Genomic DNA, 27,734 nt, shown 5'->3' on the forward strand with positions numbered 1-27,734 from the left:
TAGGGCCGAAATAATTATCAGCTTGTTGGAATGAGAAAGAGAATTCATTCAGATGCTTGAATCAATACATTCGAATCTGAACCAGAAGGTATACTGTTGCTGGTCTACTTTTGAAGCCCACATATCCTACCTCACTTTAAAAATCCAAATCTTTCTGGTTTGTCTGCTTCTAGACGCCGGTCTTCTCTCGCAAGTGCTTGGTCCAGTGCCTTGTTGAGTCTTACACCTACATCAACACCCACCTAGAAGAGTCAACAAAATAGTAAATTATGGTAGCTCAAAAATAAAACTATTAATAGGTATTATTATCAATAAATGAGGAAAATGCAGTACCTTCAGTGCCTCTGCCAAGGTATGAGGATGTAAACTACCGACACTAGTCTTACATAGGGAATTTAGTCTGCCTCCATCAGTCACAGAAAAAACTAATGATGCCATGCTGCATTCTTCCTCCTCAGCTGTTGAATCCACAATAAAGTGTTCCCCAATCTGAAACAAGAGAAAAAAGTTACAAACAATTTGCAGATGCTGACTATTTGGATTAAATTTGAAGATAAGGCAAATAATCTACCTTAGATAAGGTCACCAAACATGGCATATTTTTGGTATCCAGCCTCCAGCAGTCATAAGGATCGCCAGAGAGTTGTAAATCTACGTTGCCTCCATCCATGGCCACAGTTTCAACCCTGGGGACCATGGTGTTGTGCAGTGCTGCTTTGACAGCCAGTGAAACCGCGTCAAACAGATTTCCCCCACACTCGAGAATCTAAGCAAACAGTAAGACATTACAAAGGTGATGTTTGTGGGAGGGTTCAGAGCAGTCTGAAGTCACAACAGGCAAACTTACCAAAATATCTACATATAATTTCCAGCACTGCACTCCCTTGATAATACACAAGGTCTTTAAGTCAAATGACATGCTGGACGCAAATGAACTGGCTAGAAAGTTGCTTATTTCAGTAGCCAACTCCTCACCTCCTTTACCTTCAAATACTGGAGTAGCATTTGCTGAACTGAAATAAATTTGAAGGACAAATCACAAAAAGTTGAGGAAAAATTACAATTTATTTACTGGAGCATTCAAACTTACCAGTCAACAAAGAATTCTACTTTTCCTTCCTCTGGTTTCTCCGGCTTGGGTACGTCGATTTCTGTTTTTACGCCGACTAGGACGTCAGTATTTGCAAGGCGTACTCTGGCAGATCCGTTGGCGTGAGTGACGATGTCGAGCTCCAGCTCAATGGGACGATAGTCCTGTCTGGAACGACCATCATTCCGGAGATCACTCTGAAAGAAGAAAGAGAGCGAAACTTATTGCTGTGGTTCGACAGGCAAGAGCGGACAGACTGAAAAAGAGTTCCAATGCATTTTGATGTTTAGGAATGATGTAACTTTAATTAAAGTGAAATTTTAGTTGTTTTTGAAGAGGCCACGGACACACTAGATTATTAAAGACGAAATAAAGCTAGTTTATTTGGCCTCTTACAACAGGTTATGTGCATTTAAGTACCGAATTCAGGGTGAAAAATGACTAATCGACATCTGACAAGGGTTCAATGTGGTAAAAAAAGGCTAATTTTTCAAAATAAATAAGGTTAAAATACGACTTTACCTGAACTCCGTGCAGAATAAAGGTTTTTTCGGCCTCACTGAGAAGCACGCCTGCCATGGTTTGTTTTGGTGCACCTGCGAATAATGGTGAGTGCTGTCTGCGGCTACACGCAGGATATTCTGCGCATTGCGCTTTACAACAGGTGGTTCATTTTCTTTGGTTCTTAGATGTGGAGATAGGCTCTTATGACAATTTTTAGCGGTAACGTCCCACACATTATAGAAATGACTTTGGAATGCATTTGCAGGTCATCCTTTCCTTCGCGCAGAGCCGACTGGAGTGTTGCACGTAGCGCGCCACAGTTGGCATGCGTGTGCGGCGGGTCCCCGCCATGGTTCGAACCTGCCGCTTGCCTGCCCCTGCCTTCTGACTGGACGAGTGCAGTGAGCCACGTGATCCCCAGAGTCCACAACCCAGGCGCTCTCTGGCATACGCTTATCTTATCTCGGTTTCCCTGTTCCCTGGGGTTCTCTTCTAGAAACGGACAGCCTCAGTTCAATTCGCTCGGGTCCTGGCCGACGGTAGCCAAGGACCCGGGCATGCCGAAGACGGGCCGCTTGTCCGGTGTAAAGAGCAAAGTGTCCCAGGCACTCCAGATACCGCGGCAGTGGCAGTATCAACGCTGCCGCCTCGCGGATGATAACGCCCACTAGTGCAGGACGCCGCGTAAGGAGGCCACCCGACGGTGCACCAGTGTCGATAGGGTTGCCGTCCGCAGCTTGCCCACTAGAGAGCTTCGCGAGAGCGAGGCAGGCTGGGGGTGGCAACCCTATCGACACTGGCGCACCGTGGGGAATTTCGCCCCACTTACATGGAAACACTGTTGCAGCGGTGCAGCGCGTGCAGTGCGTGCAGTGTGTCGTGTCGCGCCACGCTTAGGCTTCCCCGTGCGCATCGAGGCGTGCGGCAAAGAAATGGAAAGTCAGAGCCACCAGCACACTGATTCCGAGAGTCGTTTTCGTCGCTCTTTCTAGCCCTGTGAGCGCGAAAGAGACAGCTGCTGGCAGCCACGCGGCCCGCTTGGTGGCCCTTTTGACCTCGACCTCGACCTTGACCTCGACCTTGACATTGACCCCCCCGCCGCAAACTCAGTCCTGCGGTTGCTGGTCCAGCCGACGGGGAGCCGGGCTCTGGGACGCGACCGCGACGGGGTGGTCGAACAGCCACCCGGCGCACAGTGGGCCAGAAGACCGGTGGAGGCGGCCAAAATCCTAGACGAGTTTTGAGCTCCAGAGTCGCTAAATGGGACAAGAACCGAGCGTGTGACCCCACCAATGGATTGCTATCCGAACGAGGAATCCATTGGTGGGGTAACACGCTTAGCTTTTTGGCCGCCTCCACCGGTCTTCAGTCCCTGTGCGGCGCTCGGAATCAGTCTGCTGGTCGCGGGGATCTCCAGCAATCAGCGCCAAAGCGTGGCAGAGCCTAGGCAGGGCCAGGCAGGGCCAGGCAGGGCCCGTCCGACCAGACCATCCATTTCGGCGTCCGTTTTGGCGCGGTCGTTTGACTGCGAAGCCGGCGAAGCCTCTCCGCCGAGCGATTGTCATAACCGCAACCTGCCGTCCCGTCCCGTCCCATCCGCCTCGATGAGGGGCCGTCCGCGAATCGCCTGGGGGAAAGGGAAACACTGGGCGCGACCCAGCGAAGCCGAAAGGGTTGCCAACCAACCTCAGCCTGCCCGCTCTGCTGAAGGTTTTGCCGAGGAGGCAGGCTGAGGTTGGCAACCCTTTCGACCTGGTGCATCGTGGGAATTTTTTCCGGGCCAAAACCTTTGTGGGGGCACACGGCGGTGTCGGAAGGGCTCTTGTGCGCCCCCCTGATGGAGAAAACGGCGGTCCTCGGGGGGGCCCCGTGTTCTCTCGGCGTGGCCGGGCCCTGCAGGGGCCGGTGGCCGAGTGGGGCCCCGCCTCCCCGGTGCCCCCGCGGCCGGTGGGGGCCCTTGCCTCCGGGCCCCCGCCGGCCGCCCCGGGCCCTCCCCCGCGGCCCTGCGCCCCGCCCTGGCGCCCGCGCCCCGCCGCCGCCCCCCGCGCCCCGCCCCGCCCCGCCGCCCGCCGCCGCGCCCCGCCCCGCCCCCCGCGCCCCGCCGCCCCCGCCCCGCCCCGCCGCGCCCCGCCGCGCCCGCCCCGCCCCGCCCCGCCGCGCCCCGCCCCGCCCCGCCCCGCCGCGCCGCGGGCTGTACGGGAGGCTTGGCCAGGCTCGGCTTCGCGGAGCAGCAGAAGCGGCCCCAGTCTGAGGCGAGGCGGCCCGGGCCGCGACCACGGCACACGCGGTTCACGCGGTTCACGCACAGCGTCGCACACATGGCGTTCGACCTCACGCCGCCACCGCGCCTCGCCAACTGAATGGGGCGTCGAGCCCCCCGGTGCCAAGGCCCCCGCCAAGGCCCCGCCAAGGCCCACCGAGGCCCCCAAGGATTACCTCCCTTCTAGTCGCGCCCGCACCGCCCCAGGCAGGTAAGCAGCGGCCCGCCACACCTGTCACACACCTGTCACACTGAGCCGCCGCCGTGTGACGCCGTGTGACGCTGCTGCACGTGCGTGACAGTGTCACACTTCCGTGTGATAATGAATGCTAGACAAGGCGGTGGGACGGCGGACTGGTTTCGGCAGTGTCGTGGGAAGCGTGGCAGCGCGGCCACTTTGAACGAGCGGGATGGAGGCGTATCCGACGCGCACTACACCGTCCGACTCGTATCGCAGATTCACTCACGGCAATTAGACGTATGCTAAGCGGGGAGACACTGTGAGGGCGCGCTGGGGATTCGCCAGAAGACCGGTGGAGGCGGCCGAAACTCTAGACGCGTTTTGAGCTCCAGAGTCGCTAAGCAGGACTCGAACCGAACGTGTGACCCCACCAATTGATTCCTCGTTCGGAGAGCAATCCATTGGTGGGGTCACACGTTCGGTTCGACTCCCATTTAGCGACTCTGGAGCTCAAACCGCGTCTGGAGCTTCGGGCGCCTCCGCCGGTCTTCTGGCCCACCGTGCAGAGGCTGCAGCGACAGGGGAATCGCGTGTGACACACGACGTACTCGTACACCACGCCGGGCGACGCCGGGCGACGCCAAGCACGACGACCCCCCGCGCCGCACCGCGCTCCTCGCCGGCGAAAATGTGTGGCGTCTGTCTCCGTCTCTCTCGCACGACTCGCCCATCGCAGCGCTGCTATCTTATCTGGGGAGGGGAGGGGAGGGGGAGGGGGGGGCACTTCGGGTTGTTCGGTCGAACAGGTGTATGTGCATGCGACGCGTCATGCAACAGTCGGGCCAGAAAAAAAAGGAGAAGAAAAAGGAGTGCCTCCTTGGGAAAGGCGTAGAGTGCACGAATGGACAAACAAGCTGCCGCTGGTCAAAAATTGGCGGTCCAGACTTGAATCGGGTAGAGTGGCGCTCGGTGGGTCCGCCGTAGGGAGGACACCGTTCCGTACTCGGTGTGGATGGCGGGGAGGTGCAGCGCAAAGCGGTGGCGAAGCGGTGGCGGACGGCCGGGCGGACTGGAGCCTGGAGCCTCGAAGCACGAGACAGACGGACGGGCGGCGGAGATGACTCCGACTCCAGTGAAGGGCTTGAGCTGCGGGTCCGGTCTGGTCCTTGCGAGGAATGCTGCCATGCTGCCCCGAGTGTCCCGAGTGTGTAGCGGGGCTGGGTCTGGGCCCGGCCCGGCTTCACCCCTGCCGCCTGTCGGCCTGTCCGCGTGCAGAGCTCCAGAGTCGCTGAATGGGACTCGAACCGAACGTGTGACCCCACCAATGGATTGCTCTCCGAACGAGGAATCCATTGGTGGGGTCACACGTTCGGTTCGAGTCCTGTTTAGCGACTCTGGAGCTCAAAACGCGTCTGGAGCTTTGGCCGGCGGCGCCACTGTGCAGCGACGGCGGCACGGCGCGTCGATTTGGCGGCGATGTATTCCTCGGAGTAGCAGGGCCAGGGCTTCTCGGCCGAGTGATCTCCACTTTCCTCCATCGCCTCACCGACGGGCGAGCAGACCGGCCGACCGGCGAGCGGGTTACAATAGAGGAGAAATGTACCGCCGGCCGTTTCAGGGCGTTTCGAGGGGAAACAGCCGTTTTTTGAGGCTCTAATTTAGATCGCGCACGATCTGAGATCACTGCTGCTCTGCGTTCTGGGTTCTCTGCTTGTTTTCTTGACGGCATTTTTTTGGAGCGAAATTATCTGCACAGTAAACAATTTAGTGAGAAATAGTATTTCCAAAATGGTGAGATATTTGAAATCTGTTCTGAGATTTTAAAATAGCCAACCGCTGTTGCCAGAAAATAATGGATTTTTTTTTTAGAGAAATGAAAGTACTGCCTTGTTAAAAAAAATGATAATAGGGCGCCGGTTGCGACCTTCCAGGCCTTCCAGGCCTTCCAGCGCGCGAATGGAGGCGTGCTCCGCTCCATAGTCGCGCTCCAGTCGCGCCCCAGTCGCGCCCCAGCATAAAAGGAGCATTCGGGAGCTGCAAGTCGCGCACATGCAATCGAACGAACGGCTGATCGGCGGGACGGCACGGCCCGGACGGGACAGGTGGGCGGTTACATCATTTAGGCCCTGCCCTGCCCTGCCCTGCCCCACATCATAGCGCCGCGAACCACTGCGGCGGCGGCGGTCCTTGTTGGGGGGCACGTCCTCTGTACCGAGATTTTAACATCTGTGCAGCTGTTGTTAAAAATTTAAAATTAAAAAAAAATATTTGGAGGTTCTTCCATGTGCTGGTTTGTGTGTGTGTGTGTGAGTGTGTGTGTGTGTGTGTGTGCGTAACCTGGAGTGGCCCAGACCTGTCCGGCGAATCCAGAAGCCGCGGGTCCAACGTCCTGCCGCGGCACGGCACGTCGAGGTCCTCCAGGCAAGCCTCCAGGCTAGACGCTGCAGGCCGCTCGGCTGCTCCGCCACTGGAGTGCCGGACAGTCCGTCCTGGAGGGGCAGTGCAGGAGGCCAGGGCAATCCGCTTGTCAACGCGGACCGTGTGCAGTACCGCGCGGTTGTCCCGGCCGCACCGCTCCAACAGGAAGCCGGCGGGAACAACGCCACAGGCATACGGCATCACTGCGGGATGACCAGACTCGAGAGGGCGTCCATCTCATGAGGGGGTGACCCACTGCAAAAGTTTATGAACAATGATTTTTGCCACGGGCGTTTCTGCCACCTGAATGTGGAATGTGGTCAAATTTTGTAGGGAATGAGGGAAGCTGTCCCCCCCCCCCTCGAGTGTGACGTCATTATTGGACGCTCCAGCCAAATCACTTTCGCCTCATGTCGAGCGCGCGCCCGTCCTGAGAGAGGAGGGGGGGGGGGGGTCGCGTGCTGTGGGACACACACAACACGCACACACTCGCAGAGGTTGGGAACACTGCGATTTGAGTTCGCGGAACGCTTTTTTTCGTCCTTTTTGTGGCGCGCTCGCCGCGGGGACTTTGACGACTGCATAATGAAGGAGGAGGCGTCGCTCTGTCTCTCTCGCACTCGCGGGTAGCGGCGTGGCAGCGGCGTCGGCGACAGAGCGAGCACGCTCCGCCAGTACTCGCCCTAGCAGACTTTTGGCGGCCTTGACTGCGTGACGTCACGCCGTGACCTCCTCACGGCGTGCAGCAAAAAGGAGCAGCGACGTCGTCCTCGGCGTCCTCGGCGCCCGCGGAGTCCGGGGTAGGCACCCCCGCGACGCAGTCGAGTCGACGCGCGGCCTACCGACCGGGCGCTCCACAGTGGACCAGAAGACCGGCGGAGGCGGCCCGCGTGTTGGGGTTCCGAGTTCCGGGGGCGCAGCAGCCCACACTGCAGCACGAATTAGCTTCGTTAGCTCGGAAAACGAAACAATAAAATAGAGACATTGCTCGCGTCTGGAAGGTCTAGCGTCTAGAGGCGCGGGCCGTGGAAGATGCGTGCGGATGAGAAACGGGTCAGGGGAAGGGGGGAGGGCAGAGTTGCACCGGGCAGAAGCCTGGAAGAGGAGGCAGCGCGGCAGCCCGGCGGTGCGGGCCGGTCAATGTCGCCGCACGAGAACGTGTGAATGCAGTGGCGTGGAAACGATGCCGGGCCTTCGGGCCTTCGGGCCTGGGTTCGAATACCAGTCGCGCGGGATTTTTCATCTGTGTCTTTGACCCATCCTGAAAAAAAAAAAAACAAAAAAAAAAACGTATACTAAAGTCCTTCCGAAGCAGCGAAGTGTTGTCGTGCTTCCGCCAAGTTTATTTCCGCAGTCGGTTCGGAACTTTTTTCTCCTCTCTGTCTCTCTCTCTCTCCGTCGGGTCGTAATGGCGTGGACATTATCTCATCCGCAAACCGTCGCAAAAGCTCGACCGACAGCTTGGTGGACGTTTACTGCCGGACCCGACCAGTTGTTACATGTACGTCGTGCGTGTGTGTGCGTGTGTGTGCGTGTGTGCGTGTGCGTGCGTGCGCGCGTGTAGGCAAAGGCACCGCGTCAAGGCTCCAGACGTGCTACCCTGCTCGGAATGGCCCTCGTCATCCCGGGCCGGACGGGCGGCCAGTGCGTCACCGATGCCGCCGGGCCGGGATCACCTTCAATTATGATTTTAGTGGTATTCTTATTGCTCGAATGGTTCGGGGAGGACGGCGGAAAGAAGTGGCGCCAAATGGGCCGACGGGTCGTTCCTACACCGCAAGACGCCAAGTGTTGGTACAGTCCGCCGGGAGTGTAGACGCTACACTGTGGCTGCAGAGTGCGTCGACAAGCCGGCACACTCCAGCCACCACTTTTTCGGTCTTGTAGTGTGGCGGGAAATCAACTTTGACGCAGGTGGGTTCACGCAAGGTGCGTCGAGTCTGGCGGCGAGCTTAACCCCTCACCTCCAAAAAAAAAAAGAGTTGAAAATGGGCAGGGTTTGGTCCGGCCGGGCAAATGAAGCGGGGGTCAGCAGGGGTCCACTTGAGCCGCGGGCCCACTGCTAGTTCGCTGGCATGACAGTCGGTGAAACCGTATTTCAGAGGAGAGTTCGTTGACAAGTCCGTTTCCTGTTGCCATGGCAGCGCGTGGCAGGGCGTGGCAGGGCTCGAAGAACGACACCACATCCTCGACATTGAACAGCAGGACGGGGCCCGGGGGCAGGCCAGGCAGGCGGTCCAGAAAGAGAGAGACAGAGAGAGGAGCTGTTTTCGAGGTTCGTCCGCGCCGTCTCGGAGCGTCGCCCCGGAGGCCCGGACAGCCCCCGGAACCAGTTTCGAACGAAAAACCGAGTCGGGACAAGTTCCGGACGCTTGTGCACAGAGTGATGGCATTCATTATCGGAAGAGTAATTTCGCCCGAGCGTGCGAACATCTATCAAGCGCGTCATTTCATTTTGACATTTTGACATTGTCGAGTGTTTGGTTCTCGTTTCTTTTTGGGTCTCTGGGACACCGTGGCTCACAATCAATGGGGAAGCCCTACCAGCAAAATTTTGACAGTGTAGGAGGCGCCTTTCTCTCTTTCAAAATTCACGTTGCCTTTTTGTGCAACAAAATATAATCAAAAGTAAGTACACTGGGAGAGGCGGCAACGTCCGGAGCTGTTCCACCGGCGTCCAGCACTCGCTCTCACCAGCGCGCCCGCAGTGTAGGCAACCCATCCTGCTCCACCGAGGGCTTGCCCCACACAGTGTAGGCAACCCATCGAGCATCCCCGCCAAGATGGGCGTGTCCCCGACGGATCGACGCATGGATTACCGCAGTGCGTTGGGCCTGGGTTCATCATCTCCGCGGGGATTTCTGCGTCCGCCAAGCCAATGCAAATGTTGTCGCGCCTCGGACGAGATAACGCATCCTTATCTCTTTGAGGAGCACCGCCTCTAGAGAGTCGCTGCAGATTACATCGAACCAGATTGCCTAGGATCTAGAACACGCAAGGGACGCTAGGAAAAAATGTGTTTTGTTTTGAACGGTTGTTGTTGGGTTGCCGGGCGAGGATGAGAGCGCCGCGGCGGCAGGCAACCCACCTTGCGGCTCACCGACTCAGTGGGTGGAGCGGCCAAAACCCGAACGCGTTTTGAGCTCCAGAGTCGCTAAATGGGACTCGAACCGAACGTGTGACCCCACCAATGGATTGCTCTCGGAACGAGGAATCCATTGGAGGGGTCACACGATCGGTCCCGTTCAGCGCCCGTTGAAATTGATCGGCCGCGAGAAATGTCTAACTGTCTTCTGTTTGCAGCGCCATGCTGACCGCGGTGCTCAACCTGGTGGCCTCGGTGGGTGCCGTCGGCGTGCTGGCCGGCGTCGTCTCGGGCATCATCTTCCTGGTGGACACGGCGCTGCAGTGGGGCAGGTGGGTGCAGCACCAGGCCGTCGTCGCCGTCGTCGTGGTGGTGGCGGTGCGCGGAGCACGCCGACGACGATGACGACGATGACGACCATGACGGCGACGACCTTTGTCCCGAGTACAATGGGGCGCTACCGAGTGCGCTACCGTCGGGGCGGGGCGGGCGCTCGGTATGGACAAGCCACCGACGCGGCGTGCCTGGCGTGCCCTGTGCGCCGATCAGACCCCCTCCCCTCCCACTCCCCCTCGCTCCAAAGAACTTCCTTCCGGCTCGGCGTCCGTGCGCGCCGGCCGCCGGCGTCTGCTGCAGTCGCGACAAGCGGGCCCGTAAAACTTATGGACGCGAGTAACAGCACTGTACCCGTACCCGCCAGGACAAGCAAAACTATCCGCGAGGAACCATAATCGCACTCCGTAACAAAGGCATGCTTAAGGAAGGTCCAAAGACCAATTGCCCGTTGAGGGAGAACGAAATACCGCCTAGGATCAGACGCAGTGGCTGCTTAAAGTCGGCCCAAAACAAGATTTTTCAAAAGACGTTTGTGACCGTTTTGATCAACTTTGCGGCAATACTGCTCCCAAACTAAGGCAGATAATCGCACTCCGTAACAAAGGCATGCTTCAGGAAGGTCCAAAGACCAATTGCCCGTCGAGGGAGAACGAAATACCGCCTCGGATCAGACGCAGTGGCTGCTTAAAGTCGGCCCAAAACAAGATTTTTCAAAAGACGTTTGTGACCGTTTTGATCAACTTTGCGGCAATACTGCTCCCAAACTAAGGCAGATAATCGCACTCCGTAACAAAGGCATGCTTCAGGAAGGTCCAAAGACCAATTGCCCGTCGAGGGAGAACGAAATACCGCCTCGGATCAGACGCAGTGGCTGCTTAAAGTCGGCCCAAAACACGATTTTTCAAAAGACGTTTGTGACCGTTTTGATTAACTTTGCGGCAATACTGCTCCCAAACTAAGGCAGATAATCGCACTCCGTAACAAAGGCATGCTTCAGGAAGGTCCAAAGACTAATTGCCCATTGAGGGAGGACGAAATACCGCCTCGGGTCAGACGCAGTGGCTGCTTAAAGTCGGCCTAAAACACGATTTTTTCAAAAGACGTGTGTGACCGTTTTGATCAACTTTGCGGCGAAACTGCTCCCACCGCCTCCACCGGTCTTCCGGCCCACTGTGCGCCGCTGCGAGGGCTGTCGCCTGGAGTATCGGTGGCAGGACCTGGCTGGGCCTGGCAGGACGCGAGCGCGGGGTAGCGGCGCCGCGATCCGCCTCACCGGGCCGAGGGAGGGGGGCGTGAGGGGGGCGTGAGGGCGCCGCGGCGGCACGGCCTGGACGCCCGGGAATGCCAGCCCGGCCCGGCCAGTGCTCCGCCAGCTCCGCCGCGGCCGCGTCGCGCAGGAGGTACCCGTCCGCGCGGTGAGGTACCAGGCAGCACGCCGAGGGCCGCGCTGTCCCCGCTGGTCCAGGCCAGGCCCCAGGCGAGTGCGTTGCTCCGGTCCGCGCTGGACGCCGCGACGGCCGGGATGGGAGGGGGTGCCAGCGGTGCCAGCAGTGCCAGCGGTGCCAGCGCCGCGGTGCCGAACCGGAATATGCACCGGCCAGCCGCTCGAGCCGCTCCAGCCGCCTAGGTGAGGTTCCTCTCACCAGCCTCCGTTCTCCAGCCACTCCGGCCAGCCTCCACCTGTGACCCGCCGCCTACCGCCGTCGGACTCCCTCGTTGACCACCTGCCGCTGGAGGCAGGGCGGCCAGGGCCAGCTGTCTAATGGTGCACGTGCAGGCTGGGCGAAGAGTGTCGTGACGAAAGGCCGCGCTCGGGGCGCCACCACTGCACAGTGGGCCGGAATACCGGCGCGGCCAAAGCTCGAAACGCGTTTTGAGCTCCAGAGTCGCTAAATGGGACTCGAACCGAACGTGTGACCCCACCAATGGACTCCTCGTTCGGAGAGCAATCCATTGGTGGGGTCACACGTTCGGTTCGAGTCCCACTGGCGGTTCGCACCACTTCGGCCGCCAATATCGGTTGGGAGATCTCCATTTAAATGGCTGGCCCGCTAACGGAATGCCGCGCCGATTGTTTTTCTGGTGTGCCGGTCCGCCGGTCCCTCTGGGCCTCCACTGTAGGACTCCAGGCGACTCTAGGCGACTCCAGGCTTAGCAGTGCCGCCACCATTACGGGGTTTTTAGTGTCGGGAAAGTGGTGCCCCGGGCGGTGGTGCCGTGGTATGGCGCCATGCTGGCGTAGGGCATAAGGGGCACACGTTCGAGAAGATGCAGGTCTAATGCATTCCCTCGCACTCCCCCCTCACAGAGAGAGACAACGCTAGATTCTTTTTCCATTTTCCAGGCGCCCTCTGCAGATTTTCGATTTTCGTTTGGCCACCATTCAAAAACCGCCGCGCTGACCGGACTCGGGCGCTTGAAGTTCTAACACCAACGCAACGCTTCAAAATCTTTGCTTTTTCTCTCCCGCTCTCGAGTGTCTGCGTTGATGTATTCATCGATGATACGCAGTCCCTCGCATGGAAACATTCCGTATGCGTACCGCAAGGCAGTGTGGCGGGGCGGGGCGTGGCGCGCGGGGCCCGCTAGGGTCGCATGGGGGAAGCCGACCGGTAAAATAAAAAGGGCTTTGTTTACTTCTGGAAGGGCACAGAGCCACAGCGACGAGACGCGCCCCGACAGCAAACTGGCGTGGAGCGACGTGCAGCGCTAACTGGACAAACATTCCACGCCCGTATCTCTTTAAACGTGAGCGTCAGTGTTGCCAAGTAAGTGGGCAAACCATTTTCACGGTGCACCAGTGCTTAAAGGGCTGCGGCCAACCTCAGGTTGCCCACTTGGAAATTATCTGGGCTTCGCTGTGGAGAAGTTGGCGACCCTTTCGGCATGGGAGCATCATGGGGAGTTTTTGCCTACTTGTGGTAGCACTGCCGAGCTCAGAAAACTTGATTCTAAAACTCGTTTCCAAACTTCGCCATGTTTTTGAGCATGACTCTCTACGAGACGCACTGGAAAGTGGATTTTGTTTTTGTTGAGTTGGCAACTGTTAAGACTCGCGAGGCGCGAGGCTCACTGGAATTAAGCCGCCGGTTGTTGTTGTTGTTGCCTTAATCACTCCGTTCTCGTCCCCGCGATGCAGTGATGCCAATCTGGGCTCGCTTTCCCACTGCCCTTGCTGGAGCGGCCCTGGCTAGGTCAGTCATTACGCCGCATTATGCACACTGGCAGAAAGAAGGGGCCAAAACAAAGCGGCTCTGCAAGACCGGTGGAGGCGGCCAAGACGCGTGCAGAGCTCCAGAGTCGCTAAATGGGACTCGAACCGAACGTCCGACCCCACCAATGCATTGCTCTCCGAACGAGGAATCCATTGGTGGGGTCACTCGCTCGGTTCGAGTCCCATTTAGCGACTCTGGAGCTCAAAACGCGTCCGAGATTTTGACCGCCACCACCGGTCTTCTGGCCCACTGAGCCGCGCAAAGGTTCCAATTCTCGAAACCCAAAGTAGAGCAATAATGGCGCCTCACCTCGCCGGCCGGGAGACATGAGTCGCAGTCATACATCGCCATGAGTTGTAACAGTTTCTCGTCGTGATCGGCATTGTGCTCCTGTCTCTCTCTGTCTCTCCCTCTCTCCGAAGCTAAAGGCGTCTGGGTGCCCCATCTCCCTCGCACTCATGGCCATCCCCTACAGGTGCGAGAGAGACAGAGTGACAAAGTCGACTCTCGGAATCAGTGTGCTGACCGTGTCATTCGGCCGGTGGAGCATGACACGGGAGTCCCACTCATCGCTCTGTCTCTCTCGCACTCGCGGGCCGGCGCGTAGCGGTGCGAGAAAGACAGAGCGACGAGGCAGGCAGTGCGTACTGCGGGCCGGACGATCTCCCTCGCACCCGAAGGACGCTCGGCTTCCGTTCGGCTCCGAATCAAATAACCGAACGCACCGGAGAACCGGAAATATGGCGCGGTGCGCAGGGCGGCGCGGGGTCCGGGGTCGCCGGTCGGCGCGGCGGCGGTGACGGGCAGAGCCGGCACCGTCAGGGCACCGCCACACAGTGGGCCGGGGGACCGACGCCGGCGGCTAAAACTCTAGACGCGTTTTGAGCTCCAGAGTCGCTAACAGGACTCGAACCGAGCGTGTGACCCCACCAATGGATTCCTCGTTCGGAGAGCAATCCATTGGTGGGGTCACACGTTCGGCTCGGGTCCCATTTAGCGACTCTGGAGCTCAAAACGCGTCCGGGATCTCGGCCGCCTTCACCGGTCTTCTGGCCCACTGTGCACCGCCACGGCAGCGCCACCGGAAGTCCCGAATGTGGGCTAGCGGGTGACAGGAGCACCGTACGCCCGTACGCACAGCGCACCGCCAGCCTCGGCACGTGACTGAATTGTTGTTGGCCTCACGAGCGGGCAGTGGGCGCCACTACACTAGAGGGCCTCCATTGAGCCAAAAGATGGGATCATCGGCGGGTGTCGAACCCGAGTCCCCGGGACCACCATGGGGCGCACGAGTGCTCCCTGCTGTGGGACCCCATGCCGGAAGGCTACCCGCTCAGCACGGACCCCGCTTATGGCTATCTGCCGTCCGCTCGCCCAGCCCAGCACTCCCCGGGTCGCGGGTTCGAGTCTCACACGGCCCGCTCTTTTTGGCGCCGCTGCAGTGCTCTGTCCCAGGCTCTGTCGCTCTCACACTGCAGGGGGGCGAGAGAGACGGCGCGCGGCGTGTTTGCGTTTGTGTTGACGCTGGCCGCCTCCAAGAAGGCCCCGCCGCCAAAGCCGCCAAAGGGCGCCAAAGGCACCGAGGAAGCCGCCGCGCTTCCCGGAAGGGCGGCAGAGTCCTCAAAGTCCTGGAAACCTCAGTCAAAGTCACGGCCACCTCGATAAGACAAGGCGGCGCACTGTGATAACGACAATGCTCTTGCTTTTACCCAAGAGTTTGGCTTGTGTTTCTCCACCTCCCGGTGGAGCCTGAGTCTGGAGCCGAGCGGGGTCCCTGAAACGTGCGGCAGCCTCGCAGCCTTGCCCTGTGGTGCCGAGCCTGCCGAGCCGAGTGCGGTCGGAGGCCTATCGGTCTGGTCCCTTTCACCGGCACGCGGCATGCGGCAGCGCGCGGCACCTCGCGGCCACGGCCCCACCTCGCGAACCTCATTCACTCGCCAAAACTCTAGACGCGTTTTGAGCTCCAGAGTCGCTAAGCGGGACTCGAACCGAACGTGTGACCCCACCAATGGATTCCTCGTTCGGAGAGCAATCCATTGGTGGGGTCACACGTTCGGTTCGAGTCCCGTAACCAAGTTTGCCGTGCACACCCCCGCCTGACTGGGCGGGGCGGGTACACTTTCAGCGAGTCGCAGCCGAGTCCTTGGCGCGAGCGTGGCGCGCGGCGTGTCCTGTCCGTGGCCGGGTTTGTAGTGGCTGCGTGCGATGCCGTGCGATGCCGTTCGCGCCACTGCTCGCCACGGCCCGGCCTCGCTGGGCCGGCCCTGCACGCCCTGCACTCGGGGTGCAGCATCGCTTTCCCCTGTCGCTCCGTCTCTCTCGCACCTGCGCCGGGCGCCGGGCGCGCCGCGAGCGCGAGAGAGACGGAGCGACTCGCGGAATCGGCCCGCCGGACCACGCTCGGCGCCAACGCGGACCCAACGCGGAGCTCGCGTGAAAAATGGTCGCCTTTTGAATGCAGATGCAAGTGAGTTTTGCATCCCACAACGGGCCGAACGGGTCGCCCGGACGGCCGGACGGTCACGACGGCCTGCCCAGCGCGGCGGCACGCGGCGGCGCCCAACACCCAAATCGGGAAAGGGATGGAGTGGCTTGCGGAGGGCGCTTTCTTGCGAGGAGATTTGCACGCAGATGTCATGTAGCGAGGAAAAATACGAAGTTCAAACCCAGGTCCGATAGTTTTTGCCGAATCGTGACAGCGCCTCACTCCTCAGAAATGAAGGATCAGGCGCGATCTCACTGTCTGACGTGTTTGTGTTCGTTGTGTTGGCAGCTCACAGAGGACTTCCCTGGAGCCGTGGGCCGACACGACAACGAAGACGACTGTGTATAGTGCTGCCAACGACGTTGCCATCGGCACTGCCAACGGAACTGCCAACGGCGTGGTGCACTGTGCTGTCAACGGAACTGCCAACGGCGTGGTACACCGCGCTGCCAACGGAACAGCCAACGGCGCCGTAAACGGACTTGCCAACGGTGCCGTCAACGGACTTGTCAACGGCGTGGTCAACGGCGTCCTTCACAGCGCTGTCAACGGCACTTCCCGGCACCACACTGGAATAGGGTGAGTCTTTGGCGCCTGCCAAGCCCGGGGTAGGCAACCGCACGACACGGGAGTGTGCATTGCCTACGCTGCAGGCGTTCGGTGTGTATGTCTTTAGCTTTACTTCTGATCTGCCACTGCACTGTGTGCCGCAGGAGGGAGGTGCCCGACGTGTGGTTCCAGCAGGCCGCCGACGCGCCCGCACTCATCCGGGTGCCGCTGCAGAGCCTGCAGAGCCTGGAGGACTTCCCCAGGGACGACGCGAAGCTGACGTCCGTACGCCGGCCGCGCTCCGGAGGTCAGTCCCGCCCGTCTGGCCAGTGAAGTCGCTCCGTCTCTCTCGCACCAATGGGGCACGCGTGCGAGAGAGACAGCCTCGATAAAAAGGACGCGCTGGACTTCCCTGCCCTGCAGCGCTGATCCCTGCAGGAGGAGGGAAAGCGAGAGGGCTTTGCAGTGAAGGCGCCAAGTGCGGGTAGCCGTGCGTCTTTCGCCGGTCTGTCTGTCTGTCTGTCTGTCTGTCTGTCCGTCTGTCCGTCTGTCTGTTCGTCCCACTGTCTGCCTGCTGTAGGCATGAATACATCGGCGAAGTGATGCCTTCCGCGCGTTCCCCGTTTCCCTTTGGTCAGTCAGTTCGCGGTTTTATCCGTTGGGTAACGATTCTTGGCCGCGCTGCCGCACTGTATCATGGTGTAACGTTTACCAGTGGCGTGCCGCGCGCGGCGCGCCTTCGTGACTGCGTTGCCACGGCGTTGCCGCGCGGCGGCACTTTGGGCGGTCATGTTTGGCCCTTCCCCCTCCCCTTCCCTCCCGACACCCGAGGGCGGCCCGCTTCGCCACGCTTCGCCATTCATCTGGCACTGTCATTAAGTCGCGGTGGATTACACCGCTTTCTACACTCGTTCTACGCCCGTTCGTTCGGTGTGTCGCACAGCCTTGTCGTTTCATTTTTCGTGTCCCTCCCGGTCCCTCCGCACTCCGTCGTGGCGCTGGGTCGGCGCGGGAAAGTCACGGAAGGCGGCGCGTCGCTCGTGCCGCTGGGACCTGGAGGGCCTGGAAGCTGCGGCGGTGCCAAGGCGGTGCCGAAATCGGGGCTCCCAGGACCCGCCCAGCAGGCCAGGCACTCATTCCGGGAGTCGCTTGGGCGTCGCTCCCGTGGGCGTCGCTGAGGGGTGCAGGGCCTGCCCGAAGCGTGGGGTAGCGCGGCAGGTAGGTGCACTGCGGCGCGGGGTATCGCCGGTGTGTACTGATAATGAGCCTGGGAGGGGCTGGCGCAAGGCGGGCGGGCCGGGGCCTGGCCGGGCTGGGCCTGCCAGACGTCGCCTCAGTGTCGCCGCCGCGACGCCGCGACGCTCTCGTGACCGCGGCACCTCGCGCGGCCCCGCCCCGCCCCGCCAGCAGCATGCACTAGTGGAGGTGCAGCGCGAGATGGACGCGGACAAGTGGGTCAGCGTGCACCTGGCGCGGGGCGCGGCGCTGGCGGTCCCCGCCGCGCCCTGGGCCTCGCCGTGGGGCTCGCCGTGGGCCAGCGGCCCCCTCTTCCGCACCGAGACCCTCCTCGCCGTCGCCTTCCTGGCCGCCGAGAGGCTGCTGTGGCTGTGGCGCCGCCACCAGCGCCGACGCCGACGTCGCGGCCAGGGCGGCCAGGGCCATGGTGGCCGTCAGCGAGCACAGCGACGCGCGCAGCCCGTGCAGCCCGTGCCTCGCCGTCCAGGTACAAGAGTAGCCGTCCTGCGCGGCAGCCTACGGCGGCATCGCTCCGCAGTCACCCTCCACGCGCACGTTGCCTGTGGCCTTGTCGGGCCTGTAAAGGTGTACACACTCTCGCTACGCTGCGAACTTGCCGCCGAAAAGTTGAACGGGTGACGAGAGTGGAGTGGTTCAGACGTGCAGTGCTCGCGGCTGTAGCGACAGGGCGTATCTTCCGGGGCGCGCTTCGGAGGGACGCCTCGCGGGGTTATCTCCGCAGCTGTCTGTCCTCGCTCACCGTCAGGCCCCTATCTCCTAGCCGTCCCCGCCTAGCCGCGGGGACGCGCAGCTTGATTTTGCATCGCTAATCTGGGGCCCGTTCGCCAACCACGTAACAGTGCACAGTGGGCCAGAAGACCGGTGTAGGCGGCCGAAATTCTAGACGCGTTTTGAGCTTCAGAGCCGCTAAACAGGACTCGAACCGACCGTGTGACCCCACCAATGGATTCGTCGTTCGGAGAGAAGTCCATTGGTGGGGTCACACGTTCGATTCGAGACCCGTTTAGCGACTCTTGAGCTCAAAACGCGTCTAGAATTTTGGCCGCCTCCGCCGGTCTTCCGGCCCACTGTGCAGTGTGTCTCGCAACGAGAAAGAGGCACTATTGCCGCATCAATTAGAGAGACAGCGACGCACGACACCTCTCGCACTCGCTCCTTCCGGACTCGCACCGAGTCTCGAGGCGAGTCTCGAAGAGAGTCTCGAAGCGAGTCTCGAAACCAATCGCCGGCGAGAGGACCGAGACGGGACGCGGGACGGGCAGCGTCAAAGCAATTTGCTCTTGAATGGCAAAAAACGGCTCGAAACGTCCTCAAAAGCAATTACGGACCTATTGTTCGAAGAGAGAGAAGAGGAAGAGAGAAAGGGGGGGGGGGCCGCTCCGGAACCCCGGTGCGACCACTACTGTACGTACCCCAGTGACTAGAGTTCCACAAAGAATCGTATGACAACCGAGAGCGGAGTGAAACCTGTTGTTAGTCGAGATGCTCTACAGTGTGGTGTATCCGCTGGGATCAGCCCCCCTCCCCCTTTCCCCCACCACCTGGGTGTGTGCATTCGTGTGTGTGTGTCTGTGTGTGTATGAGTCAGTATGAGTGTGAGCGAGAGAGAAGGCCGGAGATTATTAAAAAGATCCGCTTGCTACTTTCTCATTGGCTCGGCTTGCCCACGGCTTGCCCCCTGATTGGCCATTCTTCCATCCCGGCGATCCTTCCTTGTCAACGGAGGCATTTCCCGTTGGGCCCGGCAGGGGGCGCCGCCAAGCACACCGCTAAAAAGCATTTGTCGCGTGCAATTGTTTCCCTCTGTAACTTATGCCGCGGCGGGTGCCGCCAGCGCGTCCGACTGACGGCGCATACAAGGCAGTACACAGTCCTCACTTTTCTTGTTGTTGTTTTTTCAGCGGGGTGTACACACAGTCCTCAGTTTTGTTGTCGTTGTTTTCCAGCGGGCGATGGCGAGTCGCAGTGCGACATGGGGGAGGCCGACGACGTCCCCGAGGTGCTCGGCGTCCGGCAGCTCATGGAGCGACTCGTCGAGTCCCTGGTGTCCGGCGGCCTGGACGACGTGGCGCTGAGGCCCGCCAACCCCCACCCCCAGTGTGAGTCAATGTCGATTGGATGCGGCCGAAACCCCGGACGCGTGCAGAGCTCCAGAGTCGCTAAATGGGACTCGAACCGAACGTGTGACCCCACCAATGGATTCCTCATTCGGAGAGCAATCCATTGGTGGGGTCACGCGTTCGGTTCGAGACCCATTTAGCGACTCTGGCGCTCACAACGCGTCCAGAGTTTGGGCCGCCTGCACTGTGCGCTGGACAGCCGTGCCGGCCGGCGGTTCGCGGTGGGGTCAGCGAGGCAGCGGTGCTTCCGCCACCATGCCGCCTTGCCGGCTTGCGTTGGGGGTGCTAATTGCCGCCATTATCCCGAGCCCGCCAGGTCCTGCCAGGTCCTGCAACACTACAGTGCACCGGCCGCAGGGCCGAAGTGCCCGCCAGCCGATTCAAAAAAGATAATAATACTTTTGGGATCCACAGATGGGCGCATCTACAAGCGCCACCAGCCGCGGCTGAGGTCCGCGCTCACGTCGCTCGCCTACTCCCTGCAGATGGCCATGGCGCGTAAGTATGGAAAGACGCCTTTTGAGCTCCAGAGTCGCTGAATGGGACTCGAACCGAACGTGTGACCCCCACCAATGGATTGCTCTCCGAACGAGGAATCCATTGGTGGGGTCACACGTTCGGTTCGAGTCCTGTTTAGCGACTCTGGAGCTCAAAACGCGTCTAGAGTTTTGGTGGGAAGGCCCTCCTCCATCACCGAGCCCTCGTTGTCCGCCGCAGAGAAACCGCTGGCCGAGTCCGAGACGCCGGGGCGCGCGCACGCCCAGCTCCGCGCCGTCATCCTGGACCTGGCCCGCGACGTCGCCAACCTGGACAAGGACGGCGTCGAGGCGAACGGCGTGGTGGACGCCCTGGAGGAGGACTTCACGGCGCGCGCCTACGAGGACATCCTGGCCACCGCCATCGTCAACAAGGTGGGGAGCAGGAGGGAGGCGACACTCTGGGGTCCTGGACTTGGAAAACTCGATCTTTCCTCTCTGTGCCTCTATCCGCGGCTCAGGCTGCTGGCCATCGGATTTAGCGCGTCATGCACTGTAGGTGGGGATGAGCTTCGCCGAATGCACCGTGGATAGAAGCCCCGCGAGGGGCTCCTCGGTATGGCTGCGATTTCCATCACAGAAAACACGACGAAAAACCATTTCTTTGTCGGCAACTTGACGAAGTTACTTGAAGGGCCGTCGGCGAGGTCGTCGACCACCTCTAATGACCTTGATCCCGCTCCCCATCACGAAGGCCGCCGTTTCGGCGTGACGATTTGAGGCCACCGTCGGCTTGCCGTCGGCTGAACGGAAGGCCGAGGGGAGGGGGAAGCCTTATAGGTTATCTGCTGCAGCCGTTGCGGTGGCTGTTGGCTGGGCCTGCCTGGTGGCCTGCCTGGTGGCCTGCCTGGCCTGCCTGGCGGCGGGGCAGAGCCGGGCACAGCCAAGCCGTCTGGCGTGCACTGCCCTGGCTGACAGTGACGAGGCGGCACGGCCCGGCACGCCATTATGAGGTGCTGTTGGACGTGTTGCAGGTGATGGAGCGCTCCTCCACCAAGAACAATAAGAAGATCAACAACAACAACAACTAACAACAATTTTGTCAGTGAGTATACGTACGCGGCTCGGGTTCAAATGCCGACTCTGCCCCTTTGTTTCGTCCTCGTAAAACCGCGAAAACCTTGCAGGTTCCCTGGAGGTTCGCGTGGGCTCGCTGGAGGACTCGCCCGAGAGCTGCACGTCGTCCTACACCGAGTCCTGGACGGGCTCCGGCAGCCACCTGGACCACTCCCTGGAGGACGTGGACTCGGACCCCCTGTCACTCATGGTGGGTTGCCAACCTCCGCCGGCCCACCATGCCATTACCATTAAGGGCTAGCCTAGCTTGGTAGATTTGCGCGACTGCTTCCGTAACTCGCGAGTTGGCTTGGGCGGTGGCGTTTGGCCGCGGTTCGATTCCCGGTCCGCCGTTTGTTTCACTCCAGCCGCTGCACCGTTAGGGCCTAATGGACGGTGGCCGGCGCCATCAGCACCGCGCTGCCCGCTGCTTCGGACCCTCGGACGGACCGGCCCTTTCCCAGAGAACCGTAACCTCCAGGTTTCGGCCTTTTAACGACCTTGGTCCCTTTGCAGATCGAGGAGTGCATCGAGGAGGTGACCACCATCACGGCCACCTCGTCGTCCTCGGCCTCCTCCTCGGACGAGCGCTCCGAGGGCGACGAGGCCGTGCGCGAGGTGCCCGTCGTACGTCGCCGTCGACGGCGGCGGAGCAGTCGGCGGCGAGGGAGCGCCACGGCGGCCGCCCTGCCCCCGCTGCCGCCGTCCGGGCCGCCCTCGCTCATCGCGGGGCTGTCCTTCATGAAGCAGCGGGTGCCCTTCCCCGAGCTCGGCGTCGACATCGTGGACGGTAAGAGGCTTGGCATAAAATCCCCGCAGCTTGGTTTTGAACGCGACGGCGATCACGAATGTGCTTGTGCAGCCGACTGGTCCTCCGCCGACTCGGAGCTCTCCGAGGCGTCCGTGCGGCTGCGCAACGGGTCGGACGGCGACTCCGACGCGGAGGGCTGGCGCCCCGCGCCGCGCCCCGAGAAGCCGGACGGCGCCGAGGATGACGTCATCAAGGCGGCCGACGGCGACGGCGGCGACGAAGACAGGCCCGCCAGCTGCCTGGAGCTGGTGACGCCGCTGCAGTCCTGGGAGGACAACTGGCTGTTCCAGAGCAAGCGGATCCGCAAGCCCGCCGCGCAGTACGCCCACCACCCCGTGCCCGTGCCCATGCTGGTGCCCAACCCCAGCGAGGACTTCCGCGCGCTCATCGGCGACGTGGACGCCGAGGAGACGTCGGACCTGTCGGAGTGCAGCGACGACGCCCTGGAGGAGGTGGTGCTGGCCGGGATGGCGCCGAGGAGCGACCAGTTCACCGAGGACCTCGGCCTGTCCGAGGCCAGCCGCGCGCACCTGGGCGGCCTGGCGGAGACCTGCAACCTGGAGCTGCTCCGGAGAGTGGCGCCCTCGCTGTCCACCGCCCCCGTGCCGCGCGCGCACCGCACCGACCGCTGTAAGCACCGCGCACTGCCTCGCTTTGACTGTCTGAAAGTCCTTGCTCACCGAGAAACTTGATTCCGCAGCACCCAACCTGGACCAGCCGGGCTCCCCGTCGGACAGGCTGTCGCCCGTCGGTAAGACGCCCTCCAGGACGTCCACGTTGAGCGGCAGGTCGTCGACGCGCTCCCCCGTGGACCTGGCGGGGCGCTGGGCGCGCGACCAGGACGCCGAGCAGACGGTGGTGTACGACACGCCCACGCGACGGGAGGCGCCCGCCAAGCACAAGGCTGCCGCCAAGCACAAGACTGCCGCGAAGGTGGAGGACGCCGCCGTCGCGGCGGCAAACCCAGAACACGTCCAGGACAGCGCCGCGGCCTCGACGCCCTCGACCACCTCGCCGGAGTCACAGCCTGCACCGCCTCGGCCTGAGCCCGTCCAGGAGCCGGTCGAGGTGGTCCAGGAAGTTGCGGTGGTCGCCGACGCCATGGCCGAGGTCGTTGACGCCGAGCCCGCGGCAGCGGACGAAGCGCCCGCGGTCAACGGCCACGGCAGCCCCGGGGACGCGGACGACGCGGACGACGCGGTGCTGGCGACGCCCCCGCGACCTGGTGCGGCTGCAGTCCCCTCGCTACCCCGCGGACCCCCAACGTGAAGCTAACCGTCTTTGTCGGCTGGCAGGCACCATCGCGGACCGGGAGCACCGCAAGTGGCAGCAGGCCACGCCCCTGGCCAACAACCCCTACTCCCCGGAGAACATCCAGCGACGGCTGCAGCAGCGCGCCTCCAGCGCGTCCCTCCGCGGCGCCATGGAGGCCGTGGGGGCCGTGGGGGCCGTGGGGGTGGGCGCCGAGCTGCCCCCCAACGGCGCTGCCCCCGCCGGCACGGACACCACGCTGCACATCGCGCTGCGCGTGGACCCGGACCCCAAGAAGTACGTCGACACCGCGGACAGCAGCTGAGGTCGGGTTCACAACTTGCGTGAGGACCAACACGGGTGCTTTGTTGCAGGTACGGCCGAGACTTCTACATCAACTCCAACGGCCACGCTGGGTCCGGGTCGTCCGGAACCGGCCTCAGGCGGTCGCAGTCAACGACTGTAGCGGACCGCCGGAGCAGCCTCCTGGTGAGTAGCAAGGGGACAAACAGGAAACTTGCAGGTGGTGCTACACAGGTTTGTGCCCTGCTAAAAGCAACTTGGCGCCCTTGCAGGACTCCCCGATCGCACCCTGGTCGTCGGCCGTGCGCACCACCGGGGACGGCGGCTCCGAGGAGTCCTCGTCGCTGTGCAGTCCAGCGAGTCCTTCGGTCCGCGAGCTGGCCAAGCAGTTCCTCAGCCAGCCGCAGGAACAACCCAGCCAGGTGAGCAGTACTGCCACAAATTTGGGCTGAAACTCCCACGATGCACCAGTGTGCAGGCTGCCACTGCCTGCCCACTGACAAAATTAGCCTAAATATTTGTCCAGGCAGTCTGAGGCCAGGGGTACCCAACTCAAGATGATCATTGCACGTCTAGTTGGTAATCAGTGAAATAAGAAACATCATCCAATGAAATGACTATCATACTTTCGGGAATTCAATCACTTTTGACCATTTTTGCGAGACCACCGCTCCCAAACTATCAGCGGTCAAAGCCTTCCCGAGGCGGGGCATAAAAGACTAGGGTCTTCAGAATAGTAAGGCGTCGAGGAAGGTCTTTGACCGCAACTAAATTGGATGCAGTGACCGCTCAAAGTCAGCAAAAACGGTGATTTTCTGAAATTCATTCACTTTTTGACCATTTTTGCGTGACCACCGCTCCCAAATTATCAGCGGTCAAAGCCTTCCCGAGGCGGGGCATAAAAGAGTACGGTCTTCAGAATAGTAAGGCGTCGAGGAAGGCCTATGACCGCAACTAAATTTGACGCAGTGGCCGCCCAAAGTCACCAATATTGAATTCCGACACTTTAACAGCTTTCCGAGGTCGGCGCTCAAATAATCCCCAATATTTCCCAATAATCAACATAATAACCTCCTATAATCAGTGATAAAAATAAAATAATCAAAAGAAATCACATGTAATCATACTTTAAATATAATCAGTGTACGTGAAAATCTTGAGTAGGTTGGTCTGAAGTTGGTAAAGCTTTGGCGCATCGTGGGAATTTCAGCCAGTGCGACTCGCTGCGACGAGGGGCGTACAGCATGCTCGTTGTCCCCGCAGGTCCGCGCCGCCAAGTCCTCGGACGCGCTGGCCAAGGTGGTGATCGTGGGCAAGGAGGCCGCGGACTCGGCGCCGCCGCTCGCGCAGCACGCCAGGAAGGCCGTCAGGCAGGTGCGTGTCGGGGCGTGGGGGCCCCAGTGGGGGCGGGGCTGGTTCCTCAGGAGGTACCTCACCCTGCTGGCGACGTAGGAGTGGGCCGAGTGGGCGCAGGGTGAGTGAGTGTGAGAGAGCTAGTGCAGAAGACACACGCATCGCACCCCTGCACCCACACTGTCGTTCTCTCTCACTCACGCACTCGCACGGCCCACTCCACCACTGCTTCTGTACCGGGGGCGCATTTCACTGCCCACCTGAGTCCGTTTAAGGACCGAAAGAAATGTTTTGGCGTCGCGACATCTCTGAGAACCGCTGGGCTAAAAGTTCTTTTCTTCCCCCAGGTGCACAGCTTGACGGCGCGCAGCATGTCGCGGGAGTTCCGCGAGGGTCTCCGCCACATCGCCGCCAGCGCGGCGGTGCCGGCGCGCGCCGCCGCCGCCACGTCGCCGAGCACGCCGTCGCCGCCGTCCCCCGCCGACGCGACGCAGGGCCGGCCCGACCCGGAGGGCGCGCGCCAGCCCGCCGACGCCGAGTAGACCGAGCGGCAGGCCGAGTGGCACGACGAAGAAGCAGCTCGCGTCCACGTGTGTCCAGCAGTGTCTAGTTACCAAGCAGTGTGCCGGCCGGAACGACCTGTCGCTACCCCGCGCGTCCGAAGTCTCCCAAGCGAGGAGTAGCGCCGCGTCGAGTAGCCGACGATACCGCGCCGTCCGGAGTAATCCCTAAGGCAGGTTGCCATGCGAAACTTCCCCGGAGATGCACCTGTGTCGAAAAAGTTCTCTGTCTGCCTGCTGGCAACTTCTCGAAGAGCAAAGCTCTGAAGTTGCCTGGTAGGCATGCTAGTTGGCAACCCTGTCGATGCGGGGGCGCCGTCGGAAGTTTTTGCCAACTTGTGGCGGGACTTGTGGTGTGCCATGTCGGGCGATGCTGTCCCTCGACGCCTTCCTGCCCGGATTCCGCTTCAATGTTTGCCCCGGGGGACACACAGTCAGAGTACAACCATTATAGCCTTTGTGCCAATTCGTTTCAACGCGAGCGTTTCGCGTTTGATCCGGTTTTCCTTTATCTTGTATTTTGTTAGGGTATGTACAGTTCTTTATTTGCCTTGGACTGCATGGCTGCACAGGTCGCAGGGACAATCATGCCATAAATGCGAGGGGACCCTTGACCCTCGTGAGTTGTTCCTCGACCGTCATGTAGTTTGCGGACCTCCTGGTCCAGAGCATGTCCAATTGTGATAGTTAGGTAGGGGAGTTAGTGGAAGATGGGGGATTTTATCTTATTTATCTTATCAAGTTGCTAACGCTTCTTTTCGCAATCTGAAACCAGTGTCATTATTTAAGCAGTATTCCTTCTTTAATTTTTTTGTGTATTTTGCCCGTTGCCCTCCGCTACTGTAGATCCTGATTGTGCTCAAAGTGTACACTTCTTGTTGAAGAAATAAATTGTTTTTGTTTTTCACATCCTGGCATTTATTTTCCTGTTAAAATACGTTTTGAACCGTGAGGCCAAAACAGTCAATCAAAGCCAAAAAGTTTATGTTTTTTTGACAGTTTTGATGGGGTTCTTTATAGGGGCAGTAGCGTTCTGCGAACGTGTTTTGATGATTTGGAATGAGCCCGCATACTACCCCGTATAAGGAAACCGAACGAGTATTGACTGAGAAATTTGAAAGGGAAAAGAAAAAAATTTGAACTCTACACCCCCTCCCCAGTCTTAATGGGGAGGCCTCCTGCTTTACTTCGGTGTTCGGGATGGGAACCGGTGCTATCAGGTACCTGGGGTTAATCCCGTCAGCGACTCTAAGCGTTCGCCGGGGGACCCAGTAGGACCCCAAAGCTCAGGCAGCTGGGTGAGAGCACCCAGTACGAAGCTCTTAGAGGGGCGGGACGTAGAGTGAGACGACAGAGAGACAGAGAGAGACTCAGACAGAGAAGAGGTTTGGTGGGAGCTTCTTGTTTTCGTAGGGTTGGTTGTGTACCCCATGGTACCCCCACTGTCCGGCGCTCCCGTACCGAACATACAGCGTTTTAGGCCAGCTTCAAAGGACTTATCATCGCCTCCCCGACGAGTCAAGGAGGCACCACCCGCAACCACACACCGGATGGTCTGGATTGATGGATCAAATACTCCATCGCTCCAGTGCCGAGGCCAACCCGCCGAAGCGGATTGCTTTTTAGACACCCACAGCGGAGTGGCCAGGTGAATGTGACTCTGACCACTACGCTATCACGCTTGTACGTCTGGCAGCGTGTTGGACGACGGGTTTGAGTTGCAGTGGGAGGAAGGCAGTCGAAAAATGTAACGAAATGATGAGATTCGATCCCCGGACCCCGCCACCGGGATCACACGACTTTACGCTCTCGGCCACCACGGCCCATGATGAGGGGACCGGCGTGAGGTGGGTTCTTGACGCAACAGGACTCGACCGAACCGGTCAAAATTTCGCAAGAAGTTGGGGGAGTCGAACCGCCGATCCTAGCATTGGGAACCGACGCCTCTACTCCCTGGACCACCACGTCCCATGCACGGAGTGGGCTCACGTTCACGGGTTTCAACCGCACTGGGTGAGGCAGTAAAATTAAATGGAAATATTATTTGTTAGGAGTCGAACCTCCGGCATGTGGGTCTGTTGCACACGGCTCCGCTCGGATGGCCTCGAACCACCACCCTTAGGATAGTCAGTCGAAAAAACGTATGTGACGCTGGTATTCGAACGCCCGCCTGCGGTAACTCGATCCCACGTCTGTAACCTCTCGGCTGTCACAGCAGTTGTGAAACGCGACGGATCATCTGCTTTCATTAACGTTCGTTGAATGAGATTTTTTTAAAAAAACTCATACTTCCTTGCGATTGAAAGCACGTAGCTGGACGGGGGGTTTGAAAAACGAAATCGATTTTTGGATGTCATGGCATCA

The 27,734-nt window shown here is 60.3% G+C and overlaps 2 protein-coding genes across 2 annotated transcripts; one reads left to right on the plus strand and one right to left on the minus strand.

Moving 5' to 3' along the window:
* Positions 1–25: 25 nt before the first annotated feature.
* LOC117647970 (exosome complex component RRP42) lies at positions 26–1,766 on the minus strand. Its single transcript, XM_034390000.1, has 6 exons — positions 1,613–1,766; positions 1,091–1,287; positions 848–1,013; positions 572–766; positions 334–489; positions 26–242 (listed from the first exon to the last, which is right to left on the minus strand). Exons 1-6 carry the CDS (start codon positions 1,667–1,669, stop codon positions 132–134), a joined length of 882 nt encoding a protein of 293 aa, XP_034245891.1. The 5' UTR covers positions 1,670–1,766; the 3' UTR covers positions 26–131.
* Positions 1,767–3,842: 2,076 nt separating this feature from the next.
* Positions 3,843–26,277, plus strand: LOC117648239. The gene is given in 18 exon segments (XM_034390637.1): positions 3,843–4,061; positions 9,757–9,870; positions 15,863–16,153; positions 16,288–16,430; positions 19,327–19,479; positions 19,915–19,998; positions 20,218–20,411; positions 21,011–21,064; positions 21,066–21,081; positions 21,164–21,303; positions 21,609–21,882; positions 21,955–22,533; positions 22,604–23,128; positions 23,199–23,451; positions 23,529–23,643; positions 23,730–23,879; positions 24,721–24,831; positions 25,158–26,277. Coding segments are annotated over 17 exon segments (3,387 nt in total). The 5' UTR covers positions 3,843–4,061; positions 9,757–9,760; the 3' UTR covers positions 25,353–26,277.
* The last annotated feature ends 1,457 nt before the right edge of the window (positions 26,278–27,734 follow it).

The sequence above is a fragment of the Thrips palmi genome, unplaced genomic scaffold (genome assembly GCF_012932325.1).
Source record: "Thrips palmi isolate BJ-2018 unplaced genomic scaffold, TpBJ-2018v1 HiC_scaffold_3, whole genome shotgun sequence".
Classification (NCBI taxonomy): Eukaryota; Metazoa; Arthropoda; class Insecta; order Thysanoptera; family Thripidae; genus Thrips; species Thrips palmi.

What these genes read in the sequence shown, in the direction of transcription:
- LOC117647970 (XM_034390000.1), bottom strand. Translation starts at nt 1,669, where the DNA reads ATGGCAGGCGTGCTTCTCAGTGAGGCCGAAAAAACCTTTATTCTGCAC. An exon ending in GTAGAATTCTTTGTTGACTG is followed by an intron (nt 1,014 to 1,090) that starts GTAAGTTTGAAT and finishes AATTTATTTCAG; the next exon opens with TTCAGCAAATGCTACTCCAG. An exon ending in CCTTGGCAGAGGCACTGAAG is followed by an intron (nt 243 to 333) that starts GTACTGCATTTT and finishes TGACTCTTCTAG; the next exon opens with GTGGGTGTTGATGTAGGTGT.